The sequence below is a fragment of the Leptodactylus fuscus genome, chromosome 5 (genome assembly GCF_031893055.1).
Source record: "Leptodactylus fuscus isolate aLepFus1 chromosome 5, aLepFus1.hap2, whole genome shotgun sequence".
In the NCBI taxonomy this organism is placed as follows: domain Eukaryota; kingdom Metazoa; phylum Chordata; class Amphibia; order Anura; family Leptodactylidae; genus Leptodactylus; species Leptodactylus fuscus.
This window is the reverse complement of record NC_134269.1, coordinates 144,740,190-144,756,418: the sequence shown is the minus strand read 5'-3', so window position 1 is coordinate 144,756,418 and position 16,229 is coordinate 144,740,190. Positions and strand designations below refer to the sequence as shown.

Genomic DNA, 16,229 nt, shown 5'->3' with positions numbered 1-16,229 from the left:
TGCAATAATATAGTTAGAACATCACCATGGCAACAAAGAATCAATCTAATAGATTTGATAAGCTCTATAATGATATTCACAAGCTAAAATAAAACAAATCAATGACCTTGTCTATATTTGATATATGCAGAACACTGGAAAGCATTCGTGTCAGACATGCAGATATACACTTAATAAAAAGGTCAGAGCGAGAATGGCTTCCTGTCATTAGATCACTTTCATTCCGTCCTGGATTACAATGTCAGGTTGACTGAGAAAACATTCTAGATAATCCTACTATTACAAATAGGACCAAAGATTATTTACATGATGAATATACTGTTAAAGCATCAGGGAGTATTAGCAAAGGGCAGGAAAAGCTTAACGCTGTCGATGGTTATGTAAGCTTCATAGCAGATCTCCTTTTACTGTCTCAACAAATATGAGTATCTGCATATACTATAGAGAGCTGATTATGTATCAAGAATATCTTGTGTAACTCTATTAAAAGCTACATTGAAGATTTGCCCAGACTTAATGGAAACAAACAGGAGAGATCAAGTGAAAAGAATGAGATTATTTCTCCCATGTTACAAATGATGTTATCGGCAGGAGACACAGCATTCCAGATCGCAGGAAGAGATTTAGCATACGTATATTACACTTGCATATAAGCATTTCTTATTCTATTGCCAACGGAATCAAAGGTCAGATTTTCTTCTACACATCTCCAATTCTCTGTCCTTTTCGCATATTGCAACTTAAAATTTCTGATATTAGAATTTACAGGAGGCACATCAGACATTAAATTATATATATATATATATATATATATATATATATATATTTCAACTAAGTTTTTGTATACTGAAATTCTAGCCATAGACCAAGGGCTCAGGCCCGGTTCAGATCTGCATTCGGGTTTCCGTTCAGGGAGTCTACTTGGGGACATATCCCCAAACGGAAACCTATAAGCGTTAAAAAACGGTTACATGGAAAACCTGCGGACCACATAGACTATAATGGGGTCCGTATGGTTTCCACACAAAACATGTGGAGAGAAAATGGGGGCAACACTGGAGTCCTGGGTTCGAAACCTAAGACAAAAGACGTACTGATAGGAAGTAAAACAAAAAAAAAGTACATTGTGTTCCCGATATGGGCCTCACAATCTACATAAAAAAAAAAAAAAAAAACATGTGGAGAGAAAAGTCCTGCAAGCAGGACTAGTCTATTGGTTCCACGGGTTTCCTTAGGTAAACCGCTTTTTAATGCATATAAGTTTCTGTTCGGGTCGTCCCCAAGTGTACCCTCCAAATGGAAATCTGAATGCAGATGTGAACCGGGCCCAATTCTATGGAGAAATTTATGATTGTGAATGAAGTGAGTAAAGTGTAAATATAGATATATTGTAACAATTTTATTTGTGGTTATTCACAAAAGCACAGGATTACACGTATGCCTACAAAGCTACCAAATGACATACTCAGAGTAAAGCCAGCCATTTCAAATAACTATCTCATCTGACCTCCCTCTACACATATAAGCTTGGCCCAGCTAAACAACATGTGTACTAACCTGGGAGAAGTATAGAGGGATGCAGTTGGAGACTTTCGTATGAAGGTAGGGTCCCAACCCACAATGTATTACAAGAGGTGAACGTCACACTTGAGTTGTGCTGTGAAATCTTCTTTATTTATTTATATATACAAGTAGAGTAAAACGTTTTTCGGTATGAAGATACCATCATCAGACTCTTGATGAAAGTTGCAAATAAAGTGAGAAAGCATACATCAAAAATTGTGGTGAGTATCAGCTTGAACTCTGCCTTGTTCCATGCAGGGTCCGCTTGGAGTAAACAAATTTGTAGCAGTAGGACGCTGTGTAACGGCAGGGGCGAGAACGCCAAAGAGAAAAAGCGCTTTTTCTCTTTGGTGTTCTCGCCCCTGCCGTTACACAGTGTCTTACAATTTGTTTACTCCAAGAGGACCCTGCATGGAACAAGGCAGAGTTCAAGCTGATACTCACCACAACCTGGGAGAAGGTGCTAAAATCTTATCTCCCTGAGAACAAACGTTTCTGCAGCTGAAATCCAACCAGTCCCATTGACAGTCCTCTTCTCTTGTTACGTCTGCCATTGGGGGAAAGTCAGGAGGCCACCATACATATTGCATAGTTGGCCAAAATGTAGTACGTGTGACCAACTTTAGAGACTCTTAAGAGAGGGTTAAAAGACCATATATGTTTTGTGTCATTCCTATTTACTTCCATACATGCATTCCTATGTAATGTTATGTAATATGTTTCAATGAGGCAAAAGTAGATGTTTGTTGCCAGATCACTCTATAACCACTTCCAAAAATAACCCTAATAATTTGCTTATAGCACTTTTGTTGTAGAATTCAATAAAACTACTGTCTATGTGTTCAACACCTAAGGCCCTTATTTTATTATTACACTTTTAATCTGAAATATATTTCAGATAGCGTTATGATAGCACAGTATACATCTGCTACAACCATCCAAAAATGAATATCATGGGTTCTAAATGATACAATAAACTTGTAAAAGTATTACACAATCCGCAAGTAAAAATAGCCATGTCCTTATTATTTAGACCTTTCTACATTCATTGATTTATGGTGTAAAGCTAATGATGCAACACACATTATTATACTGGATCACTATAACGCATTCATTATTACATAGGTCAATATAACAACATTATTTACAGAAAACTCATAGATATAGAGGTCTTCAGGAACCTGACTGTAATGAATCTGCCCCCTTCCTCCGACTTGACTTTTATTTCCAAATTATTCAATTTGTTTACAGGGAAAACCAGGCATTGATCTATACGGAGCTATCATCCAAAAGGTGGTGCTAGAGTAAGTTCTCCATTTCCTAAAAGGTGTACTTGTTTCTTACTCAATTTTATAATAATCAGAAAAGCTGGATGATAGGGCTACTAGTTGCCAAAGATATTGGTGCTCAGCACATCAGTAGTCACTCAACTTTCATAAAAATATGTTTTAAATTCTGTCAACTGAAATGTTGCACTTTTGGGCTACTAAAAGTCCTTATTTTTTATATATATTGAAGTGTTGCCTTTTTTTTAAACGTTCGCTTCTAGGCCTTTGCCGCTGACCTGAAAGTTGTGTACCCAAGATTTGTCAATTGTTTTCTGGCACTGTTCTTTTTTGGAGATTATATATATATATATCACATCAGGTAAGGCAGTTACCTAGACTGTTTGTCTTGGGCAACTATTTTGGTATGAGCAGGAGCACCTACCTCTGTCTCTGCCTCATACTATTAGTTTTAGTCCGGCTAATCCTATAGTGGCCGGTACCCAGCCCACAAGGGACTAACCCTAACTTCTCAAGTTCTACATCTCTATTACAAATTTCCTGACACGTGCGTTTCTACTGAAATATAGCAAGTTTCATCAGAGGAGTATAAAATATGTGACAAATAGCATCCCTATCATGACACTGATGTTGGCCAACATAGTGCTGCTCATAGTGATATTAAATAAAAGGGATGTCGGTGCTCCTGCTCAGTATACTGTGTGAACTAAAGTATTGCAGCATTGCATTATTTCAGTCCCTGTGATCAATGAATATATCATTCTCTCCATTGGCCATATTAGTGTATACTACATGTCGAGTCATTTTTGCCAATTAAGGGCAGGTTCACACCTGCGCTCGTCATCCAGTTTGTGCAATCCGGTCGGTCTCCGTATTCTTCCTCACAAAAATGGACAGGGATGGGTTTGCAAACGTGACCGCCCGTGTGCATCTTCTGCCTGTCTGTGGGGAAACCGTTTTTTTTAGCCGGACACAAAGTCAGACATGTAGGACTTTGTGTCCAGTTAAAAAAGAAACAGTTTCCCTGCGGACAGGCAGAAGACACACTCGGGCGGTCACCTTTGCAAAACCATTGAAATAAATGGGTCTGAAAACTGGGTTTCCGTCTCCTGTCTAGGTTTGTGGGGCAGAAGATGGAAACCGGAAGGATTGCACAAAATGAATGAAGAGCGCAGGTGTGAACCCGCCGTAAGTAGTGGATACGTTTTATACCATTATCTATAGGGGTTTAACAGAATTATCATTAAAAGTTCTTTTTTAGTGTACTATCTTTATTTTTAGAATGCTGTACTAGTAGTTCCCCCTGACAGTTCGAGGTCCTCTCTTTTCATTTCATCTTTTCATGTTCCCTCCTGATGGTCAGTCAATGGTCTGTTTGGTGTTGGGGGAGGGGGAGGGCTTTATGGAGACAGCAGACAAGACTGTTTATTAGCAGAGAGCTGACACTTGAATTAAGGCGCGCTGGCTGTTCTGCTTCTGCCTACTCCTTCTCCTGCAGTCGCCTGGCTCAAAATCCCGAGAGGAGGAGGGAAGTCAGGAGGAGAAGGTGATATTAAACGTATCCCTAACATGGTATTGATGCCGTCCCAGCGACTCTGATAGCAAGTGTAGATGTCAGCAGTGTGGCCATTTCAAAAGAAAACTACCTTCTATGCTCCCCTCCCTCTTCTAGCTGGTCAGCACCCCCATCCGGTAATAAAAACAGCCCTGCCTACAATTCACAGTCTCACTATGGATATTTGTGCCTTGTTAATAATAAGCATATAGAACCTATATAAAATATATAACGCAATGCTATATGTATACTGCGCTACAAGGCTTAACATAGACATATACATATACTGTGATGCTTATACAGTACTATTGATGGCATAGGAAACATTATGGCGGCAGTAAGAGGAGCTCCATATAAAGGATGTGTAGTATATGCTAAAGGCATTTGCTAAGCTTTTTTGTTGTGTATACATCCATGGCAATGTGCATAGGGTGTATTCAGCAGTGCATATATGCATAGGGTGCAGGGAACTATTTGTGTGAATGTAGTGTGCAGGCAACAGTGTATATAGACTAAAGGCAATAGTGTGTATGTGAAGCTAATAGCTGTATATATATTTGTAGGATATAGATAACAGTCTGTATGTGGCTAGTCTGTTGACAGCAGTGTATAGGATGAAGGCAGCATTGTGTATGTGTATAAGATGCTGACAGCAGTGTGTATGTGCATAGGATTTTGACAGCAGTATGTAGGGTTCAGGCAACAGCGTGTATATGCATATGATGGTGACAGCAGTGTGTATATGTGTAGAGAGCAGGCAGCAGTATATATGTATGTAGGGTGCAGGCAGCAGTGTGTATGTGCATAGGGGGCTGACAGCAGTGTGTATGTGTGTAGGGTGCAGGCAGTGGTGTATGTGTGTAGAGTATTGACAGCAATTTGTATACGGTACTGACAGCAGCGTGTATGAGTGTAGGGTGCTGACAGTGGTGTATGTGTGTAGAGTATTGACAGCAATTTGTATACGGTACTGACAGCAGCGTGTATGAGTGTAGGGTGCTGACAGTGGTGTATGTGTGTAGAGTATTGACAGCAATTTGTATACGGTACTGACAGCAGTTTGTATGCGTGTAGGGTGCAGGCAGTGGTGTATGTGTGTAGGGTGCAGGCAGTCGTGTATGTGTGTAGGGTGCAGGCAGAAGCGTGTATGTGTGTAGATTACTGACAGCAATGTGTATAGGATGCTGACAGCAGTGTATATGCGTGTAGGGTGCAGACAGTGGTGCATGTGTGTAGGGTACAGGCATCAATAGGTGTATAGGGTGCAGGCAGCAGTAGGTGTATAAGGGTGCTGAGAGCAGTGTGTTTGTGTATGACAGGTCACATGGATGGCAATGTGTAGGAGCTGTCCATGGTGCTGAGGATCCTCTCTGTACAGCCAGCTGCTCCTAAACACATTATGGCATATACGCAGCAGCTTATAACAAGCATCCCCTACATATTGCCTCGTTATTGACTCCCATACACAACAGGTTCCTATCTGACTGTTGAGGTTCCCCATCACCACCCTGCTTCCCAGCTCCATGACTCTGTAGGAAGAGGTAGGGTTTGCACCTTACCGGCGGCTGTGAAGAGTAGGAGGCAGATTACAGGGAAGAAGCAGCTCCTCTGCATGGTGAAGCTGGCAGCGACCTTCATAAGCACATCTTCCAGGAGAGACTTTTTCGTGTTGAGGAGCCGGAGGTATGGCAGAGTCCCTGCTTGGCTTCGGGCACTGCTCAGCAGTATGCCAGGCTCCAGGCAGCTGCTCTCTGCCTGCATTACCACGTGTGCCTCAGCGACCACTCACAGGCAACGCCTGCTCCAGTGTAATTGAGCTGAGCAGGCTTCTGCTCATCAAACAAAGGGCAGCCAATGCTTCCCTGCCAAGGGCTCTCAGGGAAACGAGGGCTTTCAGTGCTCAGTGCTCCCGGGGGACTGGCCTAATGTATTTCCTCAGCTCTGGATAGCACATCTGCAGCGACTAGATCACCAATGTGCAATAAGTTATCAGTGCAATAGTAATCCCTGTGAGTATGGGAAAAAAAAGTCCTCCAATTGTCTTCTGTCAGGTTGTAAGTAGTTCTGTTTCATCTGTGTCTTCACTGCTTTCCAACACATGCTATTTCACGTGCCAGGTCTGTGCTAATAAACATAGTCCTGTTCTCTGTCTCCCTAATTCCCACCTTCGCCTCCTCTCCAGAAACAAAGTTGTCTCCACTACCAGGAAAAAACATGGACAAGCAAGTTAAAATGGAGGACTCTCAGTCCATGACCTCCAGCCTGACAAGGGAAAATACTAGCACTCTGACAACCAAAACTTCCCTCTCCTACTGACAACTTCTCTGAACTACAGATGCATATATGCCTGTTCAATGTGTCTGCATATGTGTGGCTACCCAGCTTTCTCAGCGACAGACATAGCAAGTAAAAAAGAAGAAAGAAAACACTGAGTGACTACAAATGTCCTGACAACCTCTTTGGCAACTAACAGCCCTATCAGTTGACATCCAGCTTTTCTGACTATTTCACAGCTGAGGGACAACTTATGTGGGAACTGAAATGGTTGGCACTAAGATTTTCCAAAAACAGAAGGCATAAAAAGCTTCTATACCTGATATTTCCATAGAGTAAAAATACGTGGAGCAGCCACTATACGAGGCACCATTTTTTTAATGAAGCCAATTGGTCACTCAATTTTTCTGATAATACCACATTTTTATGGGTACAACTGCAGTATTGGAAAATTTTTGGACAAGTAACAAGTTATTTAAAAAAATAAATACCCTTCATGTGTCATGCTTATGGCAGCTGCTCTTTGTGTCCTTAAAAGGGATGTCTAGGATAAAATTATATCTCTACTCTAAGCTAAACATCTGCCGTACTTCTAACTTACATAGTTTATAAAAGATCTTTGTTTTAATTTTTGTTTTAAATTCTGATTTTATTGAAAATTTGTTAAGTTCACAAATGAGGAAATGAAAAGGAAACAGAGTATCATTGAATACAGAAACGCACCATTATACAATGTAAGATATGCATTCAATAACTGTACAGAAAAATGAGCAGAAAGATTCATTAAACTGAAATAACTGGAGCTCACAATTTGTCTTTTTCTTCACAATAGGCAATGAAATAATAGTAAACAGTCACTTACTATAATATCGTATAGATGGAAGAGGGTATGTGGGGTAAGGGCGGATAAGGGAATCGGTGCAGGATGAGGAAGAGGAGGAAGGTGGGGTGGGGGGGCAGAATGCACAGAGGGGTGTAGTTTGCTTGAGCAAAGGTATTAGAGAGGAAAACTGACTAGTGTTCATGCTAGAGTGTCGCAAATGGACCACCAGGGGGACCAAATTTTCAGGTAGGTCTCTCTGGAGCGTAGTTTCCAGCTGATTAACTCTTTGTATCTTGCTATTTGATGTACTTTTTCAAGCCATAGTTGAATGGAGGGTGTTTGTGTTTGCAACCAAAAGAGAGGTAATAAAGATTTTGCTGCTTCTATCAAATGTGTGGCTAAATTATGTCTTAAAGGAATAAAATGAGGGGAAGGCTTGGATAGCAGGACTAAGTCTGGAGTAAGAACAATGCTTTTGGCTAATATTTTAGAGATCCGCTCTTCGACACTCTCCCAAAAGGGTTTGATCAACTCACAAGTCCACCAAATGTGCAACATACATCCTTTTTGTTTCTGACATCTCCAACAAATGTCAGTGTCGGAGAGATTAAGAGCGTGAAGTCGTTCAGGGGTTCTATACCACCTTGACAAAATTTTAAAATGCGATTCTTGGAGTCGCACACAACTGGAAAAACCATGCGAGTTTCTCATGATAGAGTTTACTTCCTCATCAGTAAAAACAGTTTGAAGATCTTTCTCCCAAGAGATGAGAAAGTTTGGTTTAGACATAGACTGCACATTGACTAGTGTTGATTTCAAGTGAGATATCTTTCAAAAAATTCGATTACTAGATGTCAATTGTGTCTCAAAAGAGGTCAAACGTCTAGAAATAGAGCCAATTTGCAGAGTTGACATGAGCCAGTTCTGGAAAGTGTTATAGGTAAGGAAGTTTAGCTTGATGTTAGGGAGTAGTTGCTGAAGGGAAGTGAGCGAAATCGGTTTCCCATCAGCTACCAAATCTTTAATGTTAAAAGCGTCTAGTTTAGACCAGAAACCATGATCTGCTTGAGAGTATTTTCCTAGAATCGCTGGTATCGCGGATATGGGCATAATTGGTGAAGGTAAAGGCGCCAATTTTTGTCCATATTGTTGCCATATTTCCCAAGGGCCACGCAATAGCGTATTGAAAGACAGAAGTTTCATCAGTTTATGATTTGGAGCCCATAGCAGGGGTATGTGTTTCCCCTCAAAATGGGCGTGTTCCAGTGCCGTAAGGATTGGGTCTCCCGAGGGGAAAGTCATTTGCATCCATCTTGAAAGTTGTATGGCTCTATAATATGTAGGTATGTCAGGTAAAGCTATACCTCCCTTATCTTTAGGTCTAATGAGTAATGAGTAAGACATCCTGGGGGTTTTATTAAACCACAGGTATTTAGTGGTTAGAGATCGTAATACGGCAAAAAAGGTTTTTGGTAAGGAGATGGGAAGCATCTGCATGAGATATAAGATCTTAGGGATGATGTAAGTCTGGAATAAATTGCGTCTACCTATCCACGATATCAAAGGTAAGTCATATTTTTTCAGTAGTGATTTAATATCAATTAATAAGGGTGCGTAGTTTTTGTCATATAGATCTCCAATTTTTGGAGTGATGTGCACCCCTAAATACTTAATACTATCTTTTTTCCAAGCATACGGGGAGCTGGAACGTATCTGAGCTGCAAAATCTTTCGGGAGTGATACATTTAATAATTCCGACTTGCTTTGGTTTATTTTAAAGTTGGAGATTGTACCATACTGCTCTAATAACTGTGTGAGAGCAGGAAGACCAACTAGCGGATTGGATAATAGAAACAGGATATCATCCGCGAAAGCCATTGAGTAAATAGTATGCTTCGCTACCGAAAAACCCGCAATTTGGGGGTGTTGTCGTACAGCATTCAATAAAGGTTCTAAAGAAAGAATAAATAAGGTTGGGGAAAGGGGGCATCCCTGTCTTGTGCCGTTTGTTATAGTGAAATAGTTTGAGAGAGTTCCATTTACTTTAATACGGGCATGGGGTTGGGAGTAGATAGAGAAGATGGCATTTATAAACAGGGAGGGGAATCCAAATTCCTGCAACGCTCTCCTCATAAAAGACCAGCTGACTCGGTCGAATGCTTTTTCAGCATCTGTGCCTAGTAGTAACAACGGAGATTTTCCTTTTTCTGCTATGGCTATGGTGTGTAATAATCTAATGGCATTGTGTTTCCCTTCCCTACTCTTGACAAATCCAGCTTGTTCAGCATCTAAAAGCTGAGGGATGAAGTCCTTGATCCTTAATGCTAACAATTTGGCCCAAATTTTGATGTCAAGATTGAGTAATGAGATTGGTCTGTAGCTACTACATGACAGGGGATCCTTTCCTTCTTTGGCTATTAACGTTATATGTGCTTCTTGTGTCTGTTTTTGCATTGGAGCGCCTTCGAGGAGAGCGTTGCAGACGTCGGTGAGATGGGGTATTAATTGTGGTTGGAAAGTTCTGTAGTAAAGCAAAGGCAACCCATCTGGGCCTGGGCTTTTACCCGTTGGGAAGGAAGCTAATGTGGCAGTCACTTCTTCTTTAGTAACTGGCTGCATTAACTGCGTTGTTGCTGCTGACGGTAGTTTCGGCATTGTAATGGATTGAAAGAATTGTGTCATTTTTTCCTGATGAGATGCTTCCTCACTAGAAGAGGAATCCGATTTTAAATTATAAAGTGCGTTATAATATTCATGGAATGCCTGGGCAATTTTAGGTGTGTCATAAGTAGTGGAGCCATTCGAGGTTTTTATTGCTGCAATATGCGATCTAGTTTTTTCTTTCTTAATTAGTGCCGTCATAACTTTTCCGCCTTTATTGCCATGAGCATAGAGTTTGCACCTTGAGTATAATAGCTGTTTAGCTGTGGAGAAGTTCAAGAGATGTTTGAGTTTTTCCCTCAGGAGAGTAAGTTCTTTTTGTACAGAGACCAATAAGGATTAGAGATGAGCGAACAGTGTTCTATCGAACACATGTTCGATCGGATATCAGGGTGTTCGCCATGTTCGAATCGAATCGAACACCGCGTGGTAAAGTGCGCCAAAATTCGATTCCCCTCCCACCTTCCCTGGCGCCTTTTTTGCACCAATAACAGCGCAGGGGAGGTGGGACAGGAACTACGACACCGGGGGCATTGAAAAAAATTGGAAAAAGTCATTGGCTGCCGAAATCAGGTGACCTCCATTTTAGACGAATAGTGGATTTCAAATCCGGGTCATATGAGAATGTGAACTTTGTGACTATGAGACAGGGATAGCTGTACAGGCAGGGATAGCTAGGGATAACCTTTATTTAGGGGGGAATGTTATTAAAAATAACTTTTTGGGGCTCTATCGGGTGTGTAATTGTGATTTTTGTGAGATAAACTTTTTCCCATAGGGATGCATTGGCCAGCGCTGATTGGCCGAATTCCGTACTCTGGCCAATCAGTGCTGGCCAATGCATTCTATTAGCTTGATGAAGCAGAGTGTGCACAAGGGTTCAAGCGCACCCTCGGCTCTGATGTAGCAGAGCCGAGGCTGCACAAGGGTTCAAGCGCACCCTCGGCTCTGATGTAGGAGAGCCGAGGGTGCACTTGAACCCTTGTGCACCCTCGGCTCTGCTACATCAGAGCCGAGGGTGCGCTTGAACCCTTGTGCACACTCTGCTTCATCAAGCTAATAGAATGCATTGGCCAGCGCTGATTGGCCAATGCATTCTATTAGCCCGATGAAGTAGAGCTGAATGTGTGTGCTAAGCACACACATTCAGCACTGCTTCATCACGCCAATACAATGCATTAGCCAGTGCTGATTGGCCAGAGTACGGAATTCGGCCAATCAGCGCTGGCTCTGCTGGAGGAGGCGGAGTCTAAGGTCGGACCTGAATGGAGACTGGTGTGGAGCGATCTTAGACTCCGCCTCCTCCAGCAGAGCCAGCGCTGATTGGCCGAATTCCGTACTCTGGCCAATCAGCACTGGCTAATGCATTGTATTGGCGTGATGAAGCAGTGCTGAATGTGTGTGCTTAGCACACACATTCAGCTCTACTTCATCGGGCTAATAGAATGCATTGGCCAATCAGCACTGGCCAATGCATTCTATTAGCGTGAACTGAGTTTGCACAGGGGTTCTAGTGCACCCTCGGCTCTGCTACATCAGATTGCTACATCTGATGTAGCAGTGCCGAGTGTGCATCAGATGTGTAGTTGAGCAAAACTGACTCAGCACTGCTAAGTCTCTGCATTCGCATAGGAATGCATTGGCCAGCCTTCGGCCAATCAGCGCTGGCTCTGCCGGAGGAGGCGGAGTCTAAGGTCGGACCTGAATGGAGACTGGTGTGGAGCGATCTTAGACTCCGCCTCCTCCAGCAGAGCCAGCGCTGATTGGTCGAGTTCCGTACTCTGGCCAATCAGCACTGGCCAATGCATTTCTATGGGGAAAAGTTAGCTTGCGAAAATCGCAAACTGACAGGGATTTCCATGAAATAAAGTGACTTTTATGCCCCCAGACATGCTTCCCCTGCTGTCCCAGTGTCATTCCAGGGTGTTGGTATCATTTCCTGGGGTGTCATAGTGGACTTGGTGACCCTCCAGACACGAATTTGGGTTTCCCCCTTAACGAGTTTATGTTCCCCATAGACTATAATGGGGTTCGAAACCCATTCGAACACTCGAACAGTGAGCGGCTGTTCGAATCGAATTTCGAACCTCGAACATTTTAGTGTTCGCTCATCTCTAATAAGGATCTCTTATGTACTCTTTCCATTGAAGAGATTTGAGCAAGAATTGAGTCCAATTCTTTTTGCCTTTCCCTTTTAAATTTTGAGGCTTTAGCAATTAATAAGCCTCTCATAAAAGATTTATGAGACTCCCATACTAGAGTGGGCGATGTTTCTGGTATGCTATTAATCCTGAAAAATGCTTCTAATTCAGAGGCAAGTTCAGATCTGGTCTCTGGTCTGTCCAAAACCGACTCATTCAACCTCCAGGTCCAGTTTCTAGGGGTTAAATCAGGTAAAGAAAAAAGTGTGTAGACAGGGGCGTGATCGGAGATGCAAATGTTACCTATATGTGATGAGAGTATGTTAGTGAGTAGGGATTTAGAGCAAAACACGTAATCTAGCCTTTGATAAGTCTGGTGAGGTTTTGAAAAGAAAGTGTAATCTTTAACATTGGTGTTCACTAGTCTCCATGAATCCAATAAGTGGAGATCTTGTAATGCTGTGTGCAATGAACGTAACATTCTTTGGGAATGTACCGTTTTCCCTGAAGAAGTGTCCAAGAGCGGGTCCAAAGTGACATTAATATCGCCACCTAATATGATTTCTCCTTCTGCAAAAAGAGCTAGATCATTTAATGCTTCCTTTAGCCATATAATTTGGCCGTGATTCGGAGCATAAAAGGTCGCCAGAGTAAGTAGCCTATTCGAAATTCTTCCTTTCACAAACAAGTATCTCCCTTCTGAATCAGAGTGAGTTTGGTGACATGAGAAAGGAATAGTTGATCTAATAGCTATGGCCACACCTTTAGTAGCGGAGGTAGGATGACATGAAAAGTGCCACTGATTAAATTGGGATTTGGGCATTCTAGGTATATTGCCTGATTTTAAATGGGTCTCTTGAATCATTAATATGTCAGTTTTCTGTTTTTTCAGTAGCCTCTCTAGCCATTTTCTTTTTTCAGGAGAATTCAGGCCATTGACATTATAGGATGTGACCACTAACTGTGAGGCCATTGCGACAAGGTCAGTTATAAGCTGGTACGAAGTTAGAGCAAGATAAAGATAGATGTAAGAAAATCTTCAACCACTCAGTTTAGTCAATCGCCTCTCAATACGTAATTTCCTTTCAAGGTGGAATAATAACTCTCATATAAGTGCGTTCAACCTAAAATAAAGAGAATAAAGTGGTATGGAAGGTACGGAAGGGGGGAAGGGAGAAGGGGAAAGGAGGAGACAGGAGGCGTTAGAGGAGTATGTCAGAAAGCAAAGTTTATAAAAGATCTATAATTACCTAGATCACCGGAGTGGTCAAGCACATTTTCAGATTTTCCAATGATGTTCCGTTTTCTCATTTCCGGATACACAATGTCAGCTATACTAATCCCCACCCCATCATACTTACCTGTCTACTTGTCTGGATCTTCTGGGCACAGGACATCACTTCTTTCTGGGCAGCCAACTGCTCCTCTTCTTGATGTCTGCCTGACTGCCCACACCTGAACAATAGAGCAGGAGTGCCAGCTACAGCGCATGCCAGCCCTCCGGAGCTACTGCACAGGCACTGGCAGACATCAAGACAAGAAGGAGCCGACTGACCAGAAGATCCAGACAGGCAAGTATGATGGGGTGGGGAATGGAGTGAGTTAGTTGGGAAGGGTTAGTAGTGGGTGGGCTAGCTAGAGAAACAGGGAGGGAATGAGAAAGGGAGGTAGTGTGAGTCAGTTCTAAGTGAAGCACAATTGATCATGGTAGTTGTAGGAAAACAGAACAGGAAGCTAACAATGTCAACAAATACAGAGGATGCCAGGAGCTCCCAGAGAAACCCAGAAACCACTCAAAACACTGCTAAAGGTACTGTATTTGGTTGCACTTATTAACCTATTAGGGCTCGTTCACATCTGCGCCCGGTCTCCGTTCTGCAGGTTTCCGTTTCCTGCACAAAACAGAGGCAGGAGACGGAAACCTGCAGGACTCTTTCATACCCACTCATTTGAATGGGTTTGAAAGATGTGCGGCGGTGAGCGTTTTATGCTCTCTGCCGCGAAACTGGTTTTTTAAAATCGGACACAGAGTCGGACATGCAGTACTCTGTGTCCGATTTTTAAAAACTGGTTTCCCGGCGGAGAGCATAAAACGCTCACCGCCGCTCACGACCGGACCCGCTGACAGCTTTCCGTCTTCTGCAGACCCGAACACTAGTGTGAACCTAGCGTCAATAGTACAAACAGACATTTTTTGAAAAATGATTGTTTTTACCTGGAAAATCCCTTTAACCTAAGAAAGTGGTGGAAAAAGAAGTATGGTTGTATAATTTAGCAGCACACTGGCATTATTCAGTCATTGACTGTGTGATGTAGTTATGCTACAGTCCAGGATGGGGGTGTTATCTAGTTACTTTATGGCATGGAGTGGTAATGTTTGTCAGTATAATATTGTACTCAGTCCCTATATATATTAAAAAGTAGGTGTACACACTCTCCATACAGATTCTGGCACAACATAATGTGGATTGAATTTTCCCATATAACACATGAGTCTTGGGATGGACATTTGCAGCTGAGGTGTGTATGATGCGGTTCTACAATAGATGAGGTGTGTATGATGAGGCTCTGCAGCAGCTTCAGTGTTTATCAAATTGAAAAAATAAGATTTCCTGATTGGGAAAGAGACAGCATAGTAGTAGAGTTAGAGATCATGAAATGTGTATCTGTTCTTTCTTTTTTTTTTACGTACTCTGTGTGTCCACTGCCACACCCTATAAACTTTGAAGCCTTGAAGAGCAGCAATAATAGAGTGAACAATTAAAAAAAATATATAGATTTTTTTATTTTTCTAGATATGCAGAATTTATTGTCTGCATAATTTGTAGGTAGGGCAGTTATTTGATTGTTTGAACTCTTAGCAAAATTCTTGAGAAACTGCCTTACTTACTACAGTAAATCTAATGTTGTGTTGCCTATGAGGTAAATGGCTTGAGACACAAATCATAGTATTCCTTTTGCAACAGTTGTCACCACACACACTGGTACACTTGTCACCAGGGATGAATGGCCTGTATATCATAGGATTTCCCGGTGGGCCAAGTGGAAAATGGGCCAATAGGCTGGCAAGCTTCCTGTCCCAAGGCTCTTGACCCTGACTACTGCTGTAAAGGCCACTAGGCGGCACTTAGAGTATGTGTTAGATAAACCTTGTGATGTTATGAACCGATAATTTTTGGAACAGTCATAAAAAAAAACTGCATGGGCCACGATAGAACATTACAGTGTGTGGAGGGGCTACTGTGAGACATTATACTGTGTGGAGGGGCCACTATAGGGCATTATAGAGTGTGGAGGGGCTACTATGGGACATTTTATTGTGTGGAGGGGCCTCTATGGGATATTATATTGTCTGGAGTGGTTACTGTGGGACAATTTTATGTGTTGGGGGCCACAATAGAGAATTATAAAGTGTGGAGGGGCCACTATGGGACATTATATTATGTGGAGAGACCGATATGAGACATTATACTGTGTGGAGAGGCCACTATTGGGCATTTTAGAGTGTGGAGGGGCTACTATGGGATATTTTACTGTATGGAGGGGCCTCTATGGGATATTATACAGTCTGGAGTGGTTACTATGGGACAATTATATGTGTTGGGGGCCACGATAGAGCATTATAAAGTGTGGAGGGGCCACTATGGGACATTATATTATGTGGAGAGACCGATATGAGACATTATACTGTGTGGAGAGGCCACTATTGGGCATTTTAGAGTGTGGAGGGGCTACTATGGGACATTTTACTGTGTGGAGGGGCCTCTATGGGATATTATATTGTCTGGAGTGGTTACTATGGGACAATTTTATGTGTTGGGGGCCACGATAGAGCATTATAATGTGTGGAGGGGCCACTATGAGACATTATATTATGTGGAGAGACCGATATGAGACATTATACTGTGTGAAAGTGCTACTATGGG

The 16,229-nt window shown here is 42.2% G+C and overlaps 1 protein-coding gene across 1 annotated transcript in view; it reads right to left on the bottom strand.

Annotated features, from left to right (window-relative positions):
• Window positions 1-6,197, bottom strand: part of PTPRR (protein tyrosine phosphatase receptor type R) — a 113,860-nt gene extending 107,663 nt beyond the window's left edge. Inside the window, exon 1 of the mRNA XM_075274418.1 lies at window positions 5,964-6,197. Coding sequence (XP_075130519.1) covers window positions 5,964-6,165 — 202 coding nt within the window. The 5' untranslated portion in view covers window positions 6,166-6,197. The remainder of the gene's footprint in view (window positions 1-5,963) is intronic.
• Between the last annotated feature and the right edge of the window lie 10,032 nt (window positions 6,198-16,229).